The 14,317-nt window shown below is 40.5% G+C and overlaps 1 protein-coding gene across 1 annotated transcript; it reads right to left on the bottom strand.

Moving 5' to 3' along the window:
• Window positions 1-3,923: 3,923 nt before the first annotated feature.
• LOC132403045 (somatostatin receptor type 1-like) lies at window positions 3,924-13,863 on the bottom strand. The gene has a single exon (XM_059986270.1). The coding sequence runs from the start codon at window positions 7,407-7,409 to the stop codon at window positions 6,264-6,266; it is 1,146 nt and encodes a 381-aa protein (XP_059842253.1). The 5' UTR covers window positions 7,410-13,863; the 3' UTR covers window positions 3,924-6,263.
• Between the last annotated feature and the right edge of the window lie 454 nt (window positions 13,864-14,317).

Below are 14,317 nucleotides of genomic sequence, written 5' to 3' on the forward strand. Positions count from 1 at the left end.
ATGGAGAATATGACTCGTCTGCAATCACTTCTTGCATTCCGTGGGCAAGCCAGTTCTGGATCCACAAAGCATTATCCCCTGGGATCCATGCCTCCTTACTTTCTCAATAAGTCTTGCATGGGGTACCTTATCAAATGCCTTGTTGAAATCCATATGCACTACATCTACTGCTCTACCTTCATCAATGTGTTTAGTCACATCCTTAAAAAATTCAATCATAAGGCATGACCTGCCTTTGGCAAAGCCATGCTGACTATTCCTAATCATATTATGCCTCTCCAAATCTTCATAAATCCTGCCTCTCAGGATCTTTTCCATCAACTTACCAACCACTGAATTAAGACTCACTGGTCTATAATTTCCTGGGCTATCTCTATTCCCTTTCTTGAATAAAGGAACAACATCCGCAACCCTCCAATCCTCCAGAACCTCTCCCATCTCTGTTGATGATGCAAAGATCATCAACAGAGGCTCAGCAATCTCCTCCCTTGCCTCCCACAGTAGCCTGGGGTATATCTCATCCAGTCCCGGTGACTTGATGCTTGATGCTTTCCAAAATCTCCAGCACATCCTCTTTCTTAATATTTGCATGCTCAAGCTTTTCAGCCTATTGTAAGTCGTCCTTACAATTGCCAAGATCCTTTTCCACAGTGAATACTGAATCAAAGTATTCATTAATTACCTTTGCTACCTCCTCCGGTTCCATACACACTTTTCCACTGTCACAGTTGATTGGTCCTATTTTTTCACGCCTTATCCTCTTTCTCTTCACATACTTGTAGAATGCCTTGGGGTTTTCCTTAATCCAGCCCACCAAGGCCTTCTCATGGCACCTTCTGGCTCTCCTAATTTCATTCTTATAATCTTCTAGACCTGTATCATTACCTAGTTTTTTTGAACCTTTCATAAGCTCTTCTTTCTTTCTTGACTAGATTTACAACAGACTTTGTACACCATGTTTTCTGTACCCTACCATCCTTTCCCTGTCTCATTGGAACGTACCTATGCAGAATTCCACGCAAATATCCCCTGAATATTTGCCACATTTCTTCCATACATTTCCCTGAGAACATCTGTTTCCAATTTAGGATTCCAAGTTCCTGCCTGATAGCCTCATATTTTCCTTTAATCCAATTAAACCCTTTCCTAACTTGACTGTTCCTATCTCTTTCTAATGCTATGGTAAAGGAGATAGAATTGTGAACACTGTCTCCAAAATACTTTCCGACTGAGAGGTCTGACACCCGACCAGGTTCAATCCCTAATACCAGATCAAGTATAGCCTCTTCTCCTGTAGGCTTTTCTACATAACACTTAACAAACTCCACCCCATCTAAACCCCTTGCTCTAGGGAGATGCTAATCGATATTTGGGAAGTTAAAATTTCCTACCACAACAACCCTGTTATTACTACACCTTTCTAGAATTTGTCTCCCTATCAGTTCCTCAATGTCCTTGTTACTATTGGGTGATCTATAATAAAACACCCAGTAGTTATTGACCCCTTCCTGTTCCTAACTTCCACCCACAGATACTCAGTAGACATTCCCTCCATGACTTCCTTCTTTTCTGCAGCCGTGACACTATCTCTGATCAGCAGTGCCATGCCCAACTCCTTTGCCTCCCTCCCTGTCCTTTCTGAATCATTTAAAACCTGGCACTCTAAGTAACCATTTCTGCCCCTGAGCCATCCAGGTCTCTGTAATGGCCACTACATCATAGCTCCAAGTACTGATCCACGTTCTAAGCTCATCCACTTAGTTCACATTAAAATAGACACATCTCAGACCATTGAGTATGTAGATATTGTAACTTTCACTGATTATATTATAATCATTACTGTCACAATGCTTATATGATCCCTGTTGATGACATGGAGACCACTGACATTTGTTACTGTAATATGAAGTTCTCCAAAATGAAGAAGAACTGGACAGTACTTGTAGCTGCAAAGCATGTAAGCTGATCCTCAGGGGCTTACGCGGCACTTCATATATTGGATGCAAATGGCAAACTTCATCAAAAATGACCCAGCAAATAAAGTTATAAGAAATGGCAACTTATGTTATTTTGATGCAAAAATGAAATGTGGGTGATTCGTTTTTCAGTATAAGGAAAGGCTACTGACAAAATGATAACTAATGATTTATTTACTTGGATTAATCAATATAGCAAATGTGCAACATTCACAAGGCTTGAACAAGTTTAGGGAGTGAAAAGCAACACACACAAAATGCTAGAGGAATGCAGCAGGACAGGAAACATTACTGGAAATGAACAAGCAGTCAACATTTTGGGCTGAACCCCTTCGTCCAGACTGAAATGGAAGGGGAAAGACACCAGAATAAAAAGGTGGGGGGAGTGGAAGGACGCCAGCTGGAAGGTGATAGGTGAAGCCAAGTGGATGAGAAATGTAAAGAGCTAGAGAAGAAAAAATCTGATAGGAGAGTGGATCATACAAGAAAGGGAAAGAGGGGGGAGATAGGGGGAGGTGATAGGCAGGTGAGAAGTGGGAAAAGGGCAGAGTGGGGAATAGAAGAATAGAAGGAGGGAAATTTTTTTGCTGGAAGGAGAAACTGATGCTACGCCATCAGGTTGGAGGCTACCCAGACATAATATAAGGTATTGTTCCTCCACCCTGAGGGAGCTTCACCTTGGTACATGGGGAGGCCATGGCTGGACATGTCAGAACAGGAAAGAGAACTGGAATTAAAATGTTCAGGAAGTTCTGCTTTTGATGGATGGAGTGGGTCTCACCAATGTAGAGGAGGCTGCATTGGGAGTACTGGACACAATAGACAACCCCAGCAGATTCACAGGTGAAATGTTGCCTCTCCGGGAATGAAAAACAATTACGGCAATGTCCTAGACAAAGCAATTGATGGAAAATCAACTATTAATTGTAATAAAAGGAATGTTACTACTCTAAGAAATAAATAACCTCTTGACTTTGTTTGGGGATGGAGCTAGAAAAGAATAATTCTGTCAACACTTACAAAAAGTTAAGAAAAAATAGGTTAACATTTGTGTTATAGCCTTTCATCATAACTTGTGCTCTGATGTAAATTAATGAAAGTAAAGTTTTAATGAGTTTTGGGAGGCCATCTTTTGGTGAAGTGCAATAGATTGGATGGATTTGTGATTTAGATTTCCTTATGTTATTTAAGTAATGCAACAAAGGTTGATAGGCAGTAAGTGTTTAATGCATTGCGGGCTCATTCAGACACCTCTGAAATGAGTGACCAGTTGTTTATTCATTGGTGAATAATGGTCAAAACAGCGAGTGCATGCCAGTGCTTGTCAAGTAATGCTATGAAATCTTTTCTAGACTATTAGAACAAAGGGAGACATTTTTCATTCCCCTCTAAGTAGGCATTGAAGGCAGGTAGCAGTGTTGTATACAATATGTCTGATGCTCCTTTTTGTTGAGGTTAACAGTAAAGAAAACAGGGTAAAAATCAATGAATGCTGGGTGATTTTGCACCCCAGCCAAAGGTGACTCTTTTCCCCCACTCAAGTGCCAGTCAAAGCATGACATTTCTGAAAGTCCAGCACTTACCAGCAGGATTGTGGTGTCAGAAGAAGATAAATATCAAATTTCTGATGGTAACACCAAATCCACGAATTACCTAATGACTAGAGTTTTAACAAATGGTCAAATGAATGTTTTAAAAACCTCCACCGGAACTCAACAAGTTTGTAGTATTTCTCGGCTTAGGTGTTGACAGCCCAGAGTATCAATGAAAATATATTTGAAAATAATGGAAAACCCATCAAAATAACTTTTTTGTAAACCACCAGGTTTTGCCAACTGAATTGTGTAAATTGCTCTTATTTTTCTTCATTGTTAAACACCATTACTAAATACAGAATGCAATATTTATAGCCAGGAAAGAAGAGTCATTGGTACTCTTTCTGCATTCATTTTTTATTATTTATGATGATTGCAAAGTGTAAATAATTATATTAATGCATACAACTTCCTTTGCAGGATCTTTGATAACAGTTCAAAATAAATAATATCTAAATCTAATTCAAATCACATGAATTTGTCTACCAAATAAAACAAGCAGAAAAGAAAATCTGGCTGCATTTTTATATTAATTTGTTTAAACTATTTAAGTTTCACCAATATATTATGAACTACATACACTATCGGAGCCACACAAATGCATAATATTTTACAAATTCTGAAATTAAAAGGTAATTTTAAACCTTCCAAAGTTTTCAATTTCTTTAAATGCAACAAGGTAATGAAAAAAATTGAATTAAAATAAACAATTTGATGCACATGTAAATATACAAATTTGGCTTGTACAAAGGTAATATTTTAAATATCTGGTTGATGAACAAAAAAAGATAAGGACATTTTCAGTATCTGACGAATGCTGTATTCAATGCTGGTATAATGTTTATTTTGTTTTATTTCCCAATCTCCCAGTGGTGAAACTTGAAACTTAAAAGTCTGCTTCATTGACTAAATTATTGTAGTGCACATATTTATACATCTTTTAACCTGAATTTCTACATATCTTTATTAATCTGATTATAAATGAATGGAAATATTCAGTTCTTTCTTCTAAATTTATCCTAGTCATAACAGTCGTAAGGAAATTTTGATGCCCAGAAGAATCTATTTTACACAATTTGCTGCTTCATTAGTCGCAGAGATAAATGATATCTAGTAATTATACACTTGTTTCTAGGTTACAAGGTCAACTTGCTTCTTGGCAAGATATACTTCAGAGAGAGAGAGAGAGCTGAGCATTGCTGCAGTCTGAGGTGATGATTTTTTTTTTGGTTGATGAGACATTAAACCAAAGCTCTCATAGTTGATGCAAAAGATTCTGTGCACCATTTGATGTGGATCAGGGGATTTCTTCCAGATAAAGTGGCTATTAATTTGTTTACAACCGCAGAATCTTGTATAAATTTTAACTATCACAGATAATACTACACAAGCAGTTCACACTTTAATATGTCACTCACGACTGAGTTCACATTTGGTTGTTGGGAGAGAAGTTTATTCTAAGGTTACAGTGATTGTCTATAGGATTTGTAATAATTTAAGTGCATAGATTTAGTTTATGACAGAGGGGAGTTCAGCCAAACAGCCTTCTTATCTTTTCAATTCAGGTAATCTTTAGGAGCGAAAAGACAACAGTAAAATCTAATGACAAACAATCTTTTCCTATCTTGGCATATTTTTTGTCACATCTGATGCCGCTTTTGTTCACTAACTTCAAGCTGTCTGATTGTAACCGCCTAATTGTGCATCATTCTGTAAACTGCACGGACAGAATTTTTGAGCGCCAGTTGCTGACAAAGTGCTGACCGTGGTAAGCTTTCTGTCACCCCCAAGCAACAGCTTTCTGTCTGAAAGGTGATCCTTTAACATGACCTCAATCTGTTAGCCCTCTGAATTATTCAGGTACTTCTGCAATGGGAATGTTTTGAATGGGATTGTTGGAGATTCATTCAGCCTCTGTCCTTTTTGTCCGGCAAAGGCTCCACATCATAAATCCGCCCTTTCCCCTTTCCTTTTGAAACAAATTTAGCGTACTTTATGATAAAATTAACTTAAATTATCACAATATAATTGGCAAGCTACTATTAGAATAAATAAAATTCTTGCCGTGTGCAGGAAATACCGCCGACTCTGTTTCAAAAGAACAGTACATTTTTCGCTTCTATAACCTTAATCCGCGATAACACAACAGCAGAAGCATTTAGTTATTATGGCTTGAGACAAAAACGTTACCGGTTTGGTGATTGACCTCTATGGTTTAGTATTACACACCAGAGCGCAACAGCAGCTAACTGAAAATCTTAATTAGACTTGATGGAGACATATACTGGACTCTTTAACAACAGGAGAGCATTCTGTCGATAGAACCTAAGAATATGGTCAATAGTCTGAGCGAGTCGGGGACACAGTAAAAAGAGAGGCTGGGAGAGGAAAAGAGAGCGTGGGGGTGGGGGGGGGAGAGAGAGACAGACAGAGAGAGAGAGAGAGAGAGAGAGAGAGAGAGAGAGAGAGAGAGAGAGAGAGAGACTGAGACTGTGCCCATTTGGGAAAGCAACATAGAGACAGACGGAAATTTCCACATCGTATTCTCGCCGAGACCAAACTGCACAATCCAGACGCTTACACTGACAATAATACTAACATAACGAAAACAGACAAATCTTTAGTAAAATATATTTAACCCGTTTGTAGAAAAATGGCTCTCAAGAGTTATCAGGACAAAACTTCAATACATTCACAAGGTGGTTGTTCTTGAGGTGCAAGTACCATTCCTGTACACGGGATCAGAAGCGGCGTTACCCGGCTGAAATTCTAGGGGACTACACACTCTGCTCTTTAGCGCAGTGGCGTAATAATCTACTGGCTCCTCGGTGCCGTTCTCCAGCCAACGGAAGCACAGAATCCTCTGGAAGGATCTCTTAAAATTGTCAGAGAGAAATCCATAAAGGATGGGGTTCGCGCAGCTGTTGGCGTAGCTGAGGATAAGGCACAACTGAGTGACGGTGGTGTTGAGGGAGAGAAAGATGTTGGCCAGCTGTAAAACGTAGAAAGGCATCCAGCAGATAACGAAGACAGTCACCACCATCAAGACCATACGGGTGATCTTTTTCTCGGACCGTCGGCGTTGCTGCCAGCCAGCCTTCAAAGCAACCACTCTCATCTTCACAATGATCAGGATGTAGCAGAGGCAGATGGCAATGACGGGGATCAGGAAACCCAGCAGGAAGGTGTAGATAACAAAAGCCACTGACCAGGAAGGCCGGGGCCAAAGAAAGTTACAGTGCACGCCGCCGTCCTCGCTGGGCGTAGTCCCCGCGAATACGATGATGGGCAAGATCACAATGAGCGAGAAGATCCAAACGCAGATGTTGATGATCTTGGCAATGGTGGGTCTCCTGTACCTTGCCGCTTTGATGGGATGAACAACTGCCACGTACCTGTCCACGCTGAGCACCGTCAGGCAGAACACGCTGGTGAACTGGTTGATGCCATCCACGCTGAGAACAGTACGGCACATGAGCGAACCGAAGGGCCAGCGTTGTAAGGCAGCCGAAACGGAGAGGAACGGGACGCTCAGCATGAAGAGCTCGTCCGCTATCGCCAGGTTCAGGATGTAGATGTTGGTGGCCGTTTTCATCTTGGCGTATCTCAGGATGACGAAAATAACCATGGAGTTCCCGATGAGTCCCACCAAACACACGATGGCATAAATGAATTGGATAACCACCATCCGAGCATCCCTTTCTTCCTGGTAAGCGCTGAACGAGTAGTTGGAGGGGTTATCCGTAACAACATCCAAATGCTCGCTGGAGCCATTCCAGAAACGCACCTGGACTGTGGTGTCCCGGTCGGAAGGCAACTGAAAACTACGCGTACTCATCTTCTACTGGTACCCCTTCCTCTTACCCCTCCCTCAACCCTCTGACGTCTTTCAAAGAAAATTATTCCCTGCCTCTCTTCTTTTCCCTCCTCTGCCTCTTTCCAAGCCATGATTCCGCCATCGGTCTCTATCAGACTGAGAGTACTGCTACAGCGAGGATTCGCGACTCTGTGTGTGCGTGTGTGTGTGTGTGTGTTGTGTATGTGTGTGTGTGTGTGTGTTGGGTATGTGTGTACGCGTGTGTGTGCAGTGCGGCTGCTTCCGTTGGTCGCTTCTGTCGCTCCTTAAATACAAGACCTGATGAATGAATAAGTCAGCGACTTACCTACAGATCTGCGTCATCCACTCAACTGTGTGCCGTCTTGAATCTTTAAAACTTAAACTACCTACACAGCGGATAAATATACAACGTTTTCCTTTTATTTTGCTTTTAAGTGTTAAACGGTTCTGCCAAAGCACAAAAGCGGGGTGGGGTTTAAACCAATCTGGATAGAGACGTTTTAAAAACATTATTTTGTTTCCTTACCGTGACCGTTACTATTCCTACTGCTTCAGAACAAATCTGCTAGAGGAACTCAGCTGGTCCAGCAGCATGTATATGGTGAAAGGATCTGTTGCACCTTCGGGTGGAAACCCTGCATCATATCCCAATGCTCCTCGACCTCCCGAATTCCGCCAACAGATAGTTTGTTGCTCTGGAGTTTGGACTCGGCAGTCTCCTGTCTTCAGGTGTATTCAAATACACGCCTGCATTCAAACCTCCGAAAGCAAAATGCATTCAATTCAGTGTGCAAATAAATGCCAGCAGTCAGAGCGGAATCCAGGGAATATGAAGACTTTCTTCGCCTCTTCTTGATCCCTTCTCACCTTGATCAACAGCGTTACGTGCGCAGGTTTTGTACCATTCCCTTCCAAGAAATGCCCGCTTGCATTTATCTTCAGAGTACGGAGGAATCCAAAAATACCTCGACCCAAAACGTCGACCGTCCATTTTCTTCTGAGTTATTCCAGCATCTGTCGTCGCTCAGGGTACCCGCATCTGCAGTCTCCTACGCCTCTACTGGGAATTTTTGATGAAAGGACACCGACCTCAAAGCTTGATTTTCCGCTTCCCTCTCCACAGATGCTGCCTGACCCGCTGAGTATTTCCAGCAGGTCTTGATCTATCCCGGAATTGCTCCGCCCGCTCCTTTTTTTTTTGCTTTTGGAATCGGTTCCAAGCATAAATAGATACTCTATTGACCCCAAAGGAAATTTCAGTGACACAGTAGCATTACAAGCACACAGTGAGGGAAAGGTGGATGAGTGGGTGAGGAAGATGAAGAGAGAAGCTGGGAGCTGATAGGTGGAAAAGGTAAAGCACAGAAGAAGAATAAATCTGATAGTAGAGCAGAGTGGACCATGGGAGAAAGGGAGGGAAGAAGGGCACTAGGGGGAAGTGATGGGCAGGTGAGGAGGAGAGGGGAGCCAGAATGGGGAATGGAAAAAGAGAAAGGGGGAAGGGGGAGAAATTAATGGAATTTGGAGAAATAATTGTTCATGCCATTAGGTTGGAGGCTACTGAAACAAAATGTAACATGCTGCTCCCCCAGCCTGAGAGTGTTTGATGTATTGTTTATCGGTCCTTCTTGGGTAAGATGATCACATCCAGCTGTGGTGTTGTTATGTGCTGATGACTGATAACCTCTGTTTGGGCTTTAAAGTTCACATTGTTGAAGATGTCCTGACTAATTGCATCATTGTATGGTAGAGCATTCTGAATGTGCAGGAAGGTAAGAAGCTGCAGTGAATAAGGGACTCAGCCCAATACATCATAAAAATATCCCTTTCCACTACTTGTAGTATCTACAGGAGGTGTCATCTCAAGAAGGCAACATCTATCATCAATGGTCCTCACCATCCAGGCCATGCCATCTTCCCACAACTACCATCATGCTGGAGATACAGAAGCTTGAAGTCCCATACCACAAGGTTCAAGAACAATTACCTCCCTTCAACCATTCAGTTCCTGAACCATCTGACACAGCCCTAATCACTGCAGATTACTAACAGCATGACAACTTTGATCACTTTGCATTAAAATGTATCTTGTTTTTCTCTAGTTCACATTTTTTCTTGTAAAAATTATGCCTAATTTATGTTTTTGTTCATATTTGATACTATGTTTCTGTGGTGCTGTTGCAAAGCAAATTTTTCATTGCACCTATTGATACATATACATGTTCATACAACAATAAACTTGACTTTGACTTTGACAGAGGTGTAGGGATGCTATAGAACCAATCATTCTTGATTGTTGAGAATTCATTTCCCTCTTTGTTTCCTCCATGTTAACTCCCTCACTTGAGTAAGCACTGGTTTATATGTGGGTACACCAAATAGGATGATCCAATGCTTGTTGTTCCTGCTGATATGTGTCAGCAATGTTATACGGGAGTTTTTGAACTTCTTTTTCTGTCCACTACATCTGTCTTTTCCTCAATCATCTCCATAAACTGACTCCTATGGTAGGTGCATTATATGGTGTTTTGAATATGCCATCAGTAGAATAGTTTGGTTGTCATTTAGAAGAGTTGTCCATTTGTTAAGTTAAATCCATTCATTGTCACATTCCTCAGACCCTGGGTACTAAAGTTATGAGCCCAACCCTTGCTACATATAGGACTATATATAGAATAAAATCAATTCAACATCCTTTCCTTCTCCTGAACATTCATGCAAAATAAACTCATTTTAGGACATACACTATTTTATCTTATTTTTATTTGATAAGCTAACCTGTCCTGATAATTGTACTTATCATCATTCTTGACCAGTAAAATCACAATCCGTAACTACAATGAAAATGACTGATCCTGTTATAGCAACAAATACTAACCGAAACAGTGTGTTTGCTCTAACTCTGAATGTTGACCATTCAGCGTTAGAAATACTGGACAGGTGAGGAAATGAAGAACAGGGTAATTGGCAATGAAGGTTGTGAGAACATTGGACAATGGAGCTGGAAGGCTTTTTCTGTGGAGGGTAGTCTGAATGATATAGATACATGTTGAATAAATCTATCTCCCATGACTATTAAACATAGAACATAGCATGGTAAAGCACAGTATAGTTCCTATGGCCCACAATTTTGTGCCAACATTTAAACCAATTCAAAGATCAATCTAACCCTTCTTTCCCACATAGCTCTCCATTTTCCTTGCATCCATGTACTTATCAAAGAGTCTTGTAAATGTTACTAATGTATCTACTTTACCACCAGCCCTGGCAACATATTCCATGCATCCAAAATTCTCTGTGTAAAAAAAAACCTACCTCTGATATCCCCTCTATACTTTCTCCAAAAGCGATTATTAAACACCTTAATATCCACAATGGATATTATTGATGTTGATTTTTATTAGTTAGTCAATATACTGTTTGGCATACTTTATTTGCTGTTGTCTTTGACCTGAAATGTTAATTTTGTTTCACTTTGCACGAATGCCATCTGAGCTGTTGAGTGCTTCTCACAAGATCTATTTTTATTTCTGAATTCCCATATCTGCAGTATTATTTTTAAAATTACATTAAAGCCTCTAAACTGAGGGCATCTTGCACTGTTGGAAAGGTCTTATCTTGAATGAGTTGATAAATCAGGAAAGCCAAATAGTTTGCTTAGGCACATACAAAAGGATTGGTGGCACAAGTGAGAAAAGCAGTAGATCTTTCATTGTGCTCACTAATGTTTTTTTCTTTCCTTCTTGGGCCATTCTTCTAGATTGAGGATGATTTGCTTTCATGCTGGTTTTGTTTATTCTGAGGTGGCCATTGAGGCCAGCATGGGACACACAGGTTCTTCTAGTGATGGAGCAGGTGCAGTCTAATAGCAAAGGTGCGTGGGTAGTTCGGGTAATGGTGCACTTGCTGGTTTTCTGTATCCATCACATCCATTGACTATGTAGATGTTTCCAGTGCCATTGCTGAAGCACTCCTAATGCTTTGAGATGTTGTGGGCCATAGATTACCAGGAATCAAGGCAAATTGAGACATATCTTTGAACCTTTTCCTCCGTCAGCCCAGTAATCTCCTTCCATGACATGGAAAATGGTTGAAGTTCTCCCCACCAATGCCTCAAATAGACAGCATTAATCATCAAGAAGCATATCAGCCAAGACATATTTACTTCTCATTGTTGCTGTCAGGCAGAAGATACAGAAGCTCAAAATCCACACCACAGATTCATGGTTACTTTCCTACCATCATCAGGATCTTCAATCAACCTGCACAACCCTAACCCCATCTCAGCAATGGAAAACTAAGCACCACTTCTTGTGCGAGCATAGACATGTCTCTGATTGTGCTTTCTGTTGAACTGATGTCTTCTTTTGTACAGTCTTGTTTTCCTCACTACCTCATAAGGTTTGAGTATAAATTCTGTATAACTTAAGATTTGCTCCTTGCTGTTTGAACCTATGTGTCCATGATGCTGCTCCAAATAAGCTTTTCATTGTACTTGGTCCTTGCTGTAATTGTGCATAAGATAATAAATTTGATTTGATTCAATCAACTTGACATGAAGGAAGCTTCTAGTATCATGCCTCTATCCAGTCATCATCACAGTTGTTGTTATTTGTTGCTACAGTATAGCTATTTGATCTTTCTTCTTCACAGTCATTTGGGATTGAAGTTGAATTGCTCCCACTCCGGTTTTGCGGTCAGACAGGTGGTGTTTAAATGGGTTATAGCCTTTTATTTTGCTGGGTCTCCGCGCGCTCCTGTCAGATGCATCCCACGTGCCCTTTGCGGTATTTATGTTTGAATGACTGCCGCATATTCAATATCACAGCAATGGCTATTATTCAGAAGCACTTCATTAACAGTAAAGTGCTTTGTGACTACCAGGATCTAGGTAGAAGTAATGAAATGAACAAAAAAATGAACAGCAGTAACTATTTCTCTTCACAGAAGGATCAAGAACCTGTGCACATAGATTTAAGATGATTGGTCAAAATAATGGGGAAACATACTGAAAACATTGAAAAGATCAAAAATCGTCATCATCACCGTATACATTTACATGTATTAGGAATTTGCTGTGTGGTGCGCTGGTGCAACATGCAATAAGAATGACAGCACTCAACAATTAAAAAGAATAAGGAATTATATAAAATAAATTTAGAAGTATGGATCTGGAATAAAATGTGAATAAATACAATTTACAATCTAAACAGCATTATAAAATGTGGTTTAAAGTGCTTGGAGTGCAGTGCAGCGACTGGTATAATAGAGAAGTGAGGGGTGGTCTAAGTAAAGTGGCTGACCATATTAACTGCCCGGGGGAAGAAACTTGTAATGTGGTGTGAAATTTTATATTGATAGTCCTACAACACTTTCCAGAAGGGAGCTTTTGGAACAGGCAATTTGCAGAGTGGGTAGAGTCTGCAATGATTCTTTCTGCTGGCTTCATTCTCCCAGACGTGTACTAGTCCTGCAGTGATGGCAGACCTTTTCTGCTGTCCTGACAGCTCACTGTAGTTTTAGGCTTTGAATATTGTGAGAGGATGCTGTACCAAACAAGACAGTAATGACTGACGTGAGGATGCTCTCTGTGATGGCAGAGTAGAATTGCACCGGTATGGTCTAGGGAGAATGGAATTTTACCAACTGCAGCAAGAAGTACATCCTCTGCTGAACATTTTTGTTAATCCTCAGTTTTTTTTTGTGAGGGGCAAGCAGATTCAGCCAGTGTTTTCAAAAGAGGACTGCAATAAAACTGATAATCCACTGCAGGCTGTTATGATTTTTCGGTGCCTTGGCATTTGCTTCACTGGCTGCCGAATGCCATGCTTCATTAACACATCAGGGCCTTGGTTCCTCTGTTCCTTTTCACACACACTGGGCTCTTGTTCTCCCACCCCCTTTCACCCACAGTGACCCACACGCTGCACACCCTTCAAACTCTTTCTTCAAACGCCCTTTATAACTTTACCAGGTTCACTGGAAAATATGTTATCTGATAAAAAGTGCATTGGGACATTAATAGAATAATGTCTGGGAAGTTAGCTGATCCAACACAGCTAAGTTCTTGAATGGACTGAATTAGCAAAAACTGTACTGGAGATAGATTGCTGCTAGGAAAGATATTGTGCGGCTAGGGGCGAAAGAGTAGGGGAATGGTATTGACTGCTCTTGCAGCAAGTTAGCATGGAATAAATGGACCAAATGGCTCCCTACTCGCTACTCCCTACTAGAGTAACAACTCTAGTCTCTGTGATACAAATATGTTTATTTGTATACTATCTCTCTTGCCCTTTCCTACCATGGTCCATGAAAAGTTACCAAGGGTGGATGTAAATCAAGACATGAGTTTGAATGATGTAATGCGTTCATTATTTAAGCCATATAGACTGTTCCTAAGCTTGTGATCTTGATGCAACAGATGTGCATGATGTGGATCATTAATATGTTTGTAAGCAGCTGTGTACAATACATACAAAATGTGTAAATAAACTTAGAACTATTTTCTAAGGGTGTTTGAGACTCATTTGTTACAAGAGGGAATGTAACTACTACTCCAACAGCATGTGTGCAAACAAAGTCCACAAATGTGCATTAGTGATGATATTGACCAGTAATGTGAGTCGCCTCCTGATTGAAACTGTAATGCAGTTGGACTAAGAGCTCTATTATAAGCATTTTTATATGTACTCTATATAACAATGTTAATTTGTGATTTGGGAAAATAGAGTCATAGAGTCAGGCAACAGGGATAACACCTGCCCTGCCTGTGCCGAGCATCAAGTTCTTGTATACATTAATCCCAGAAACGAACTGATGAGGAGGTTAAAAATATTGTTGTAGCTGTTCTCTGATACAGTATCTGTTTTTTACCTTTATTTTTCATTTCTCTCACAGCAATTTTAACT

This window comes from Hypanus sabinus, chromosome 12 (assembly GCF_030144855.1).
Source record: "Hypanus sabinus isolate sHypSab1 chromosome 12, sHypSab1.hap1, whole genome shotgun sequence".
NCBI lineage: Eukaryota > Metazoa > Chordata > Chondrichthyes > Myliobatiformes > Dasyatidae > Hypanus > Hypanus sabinus.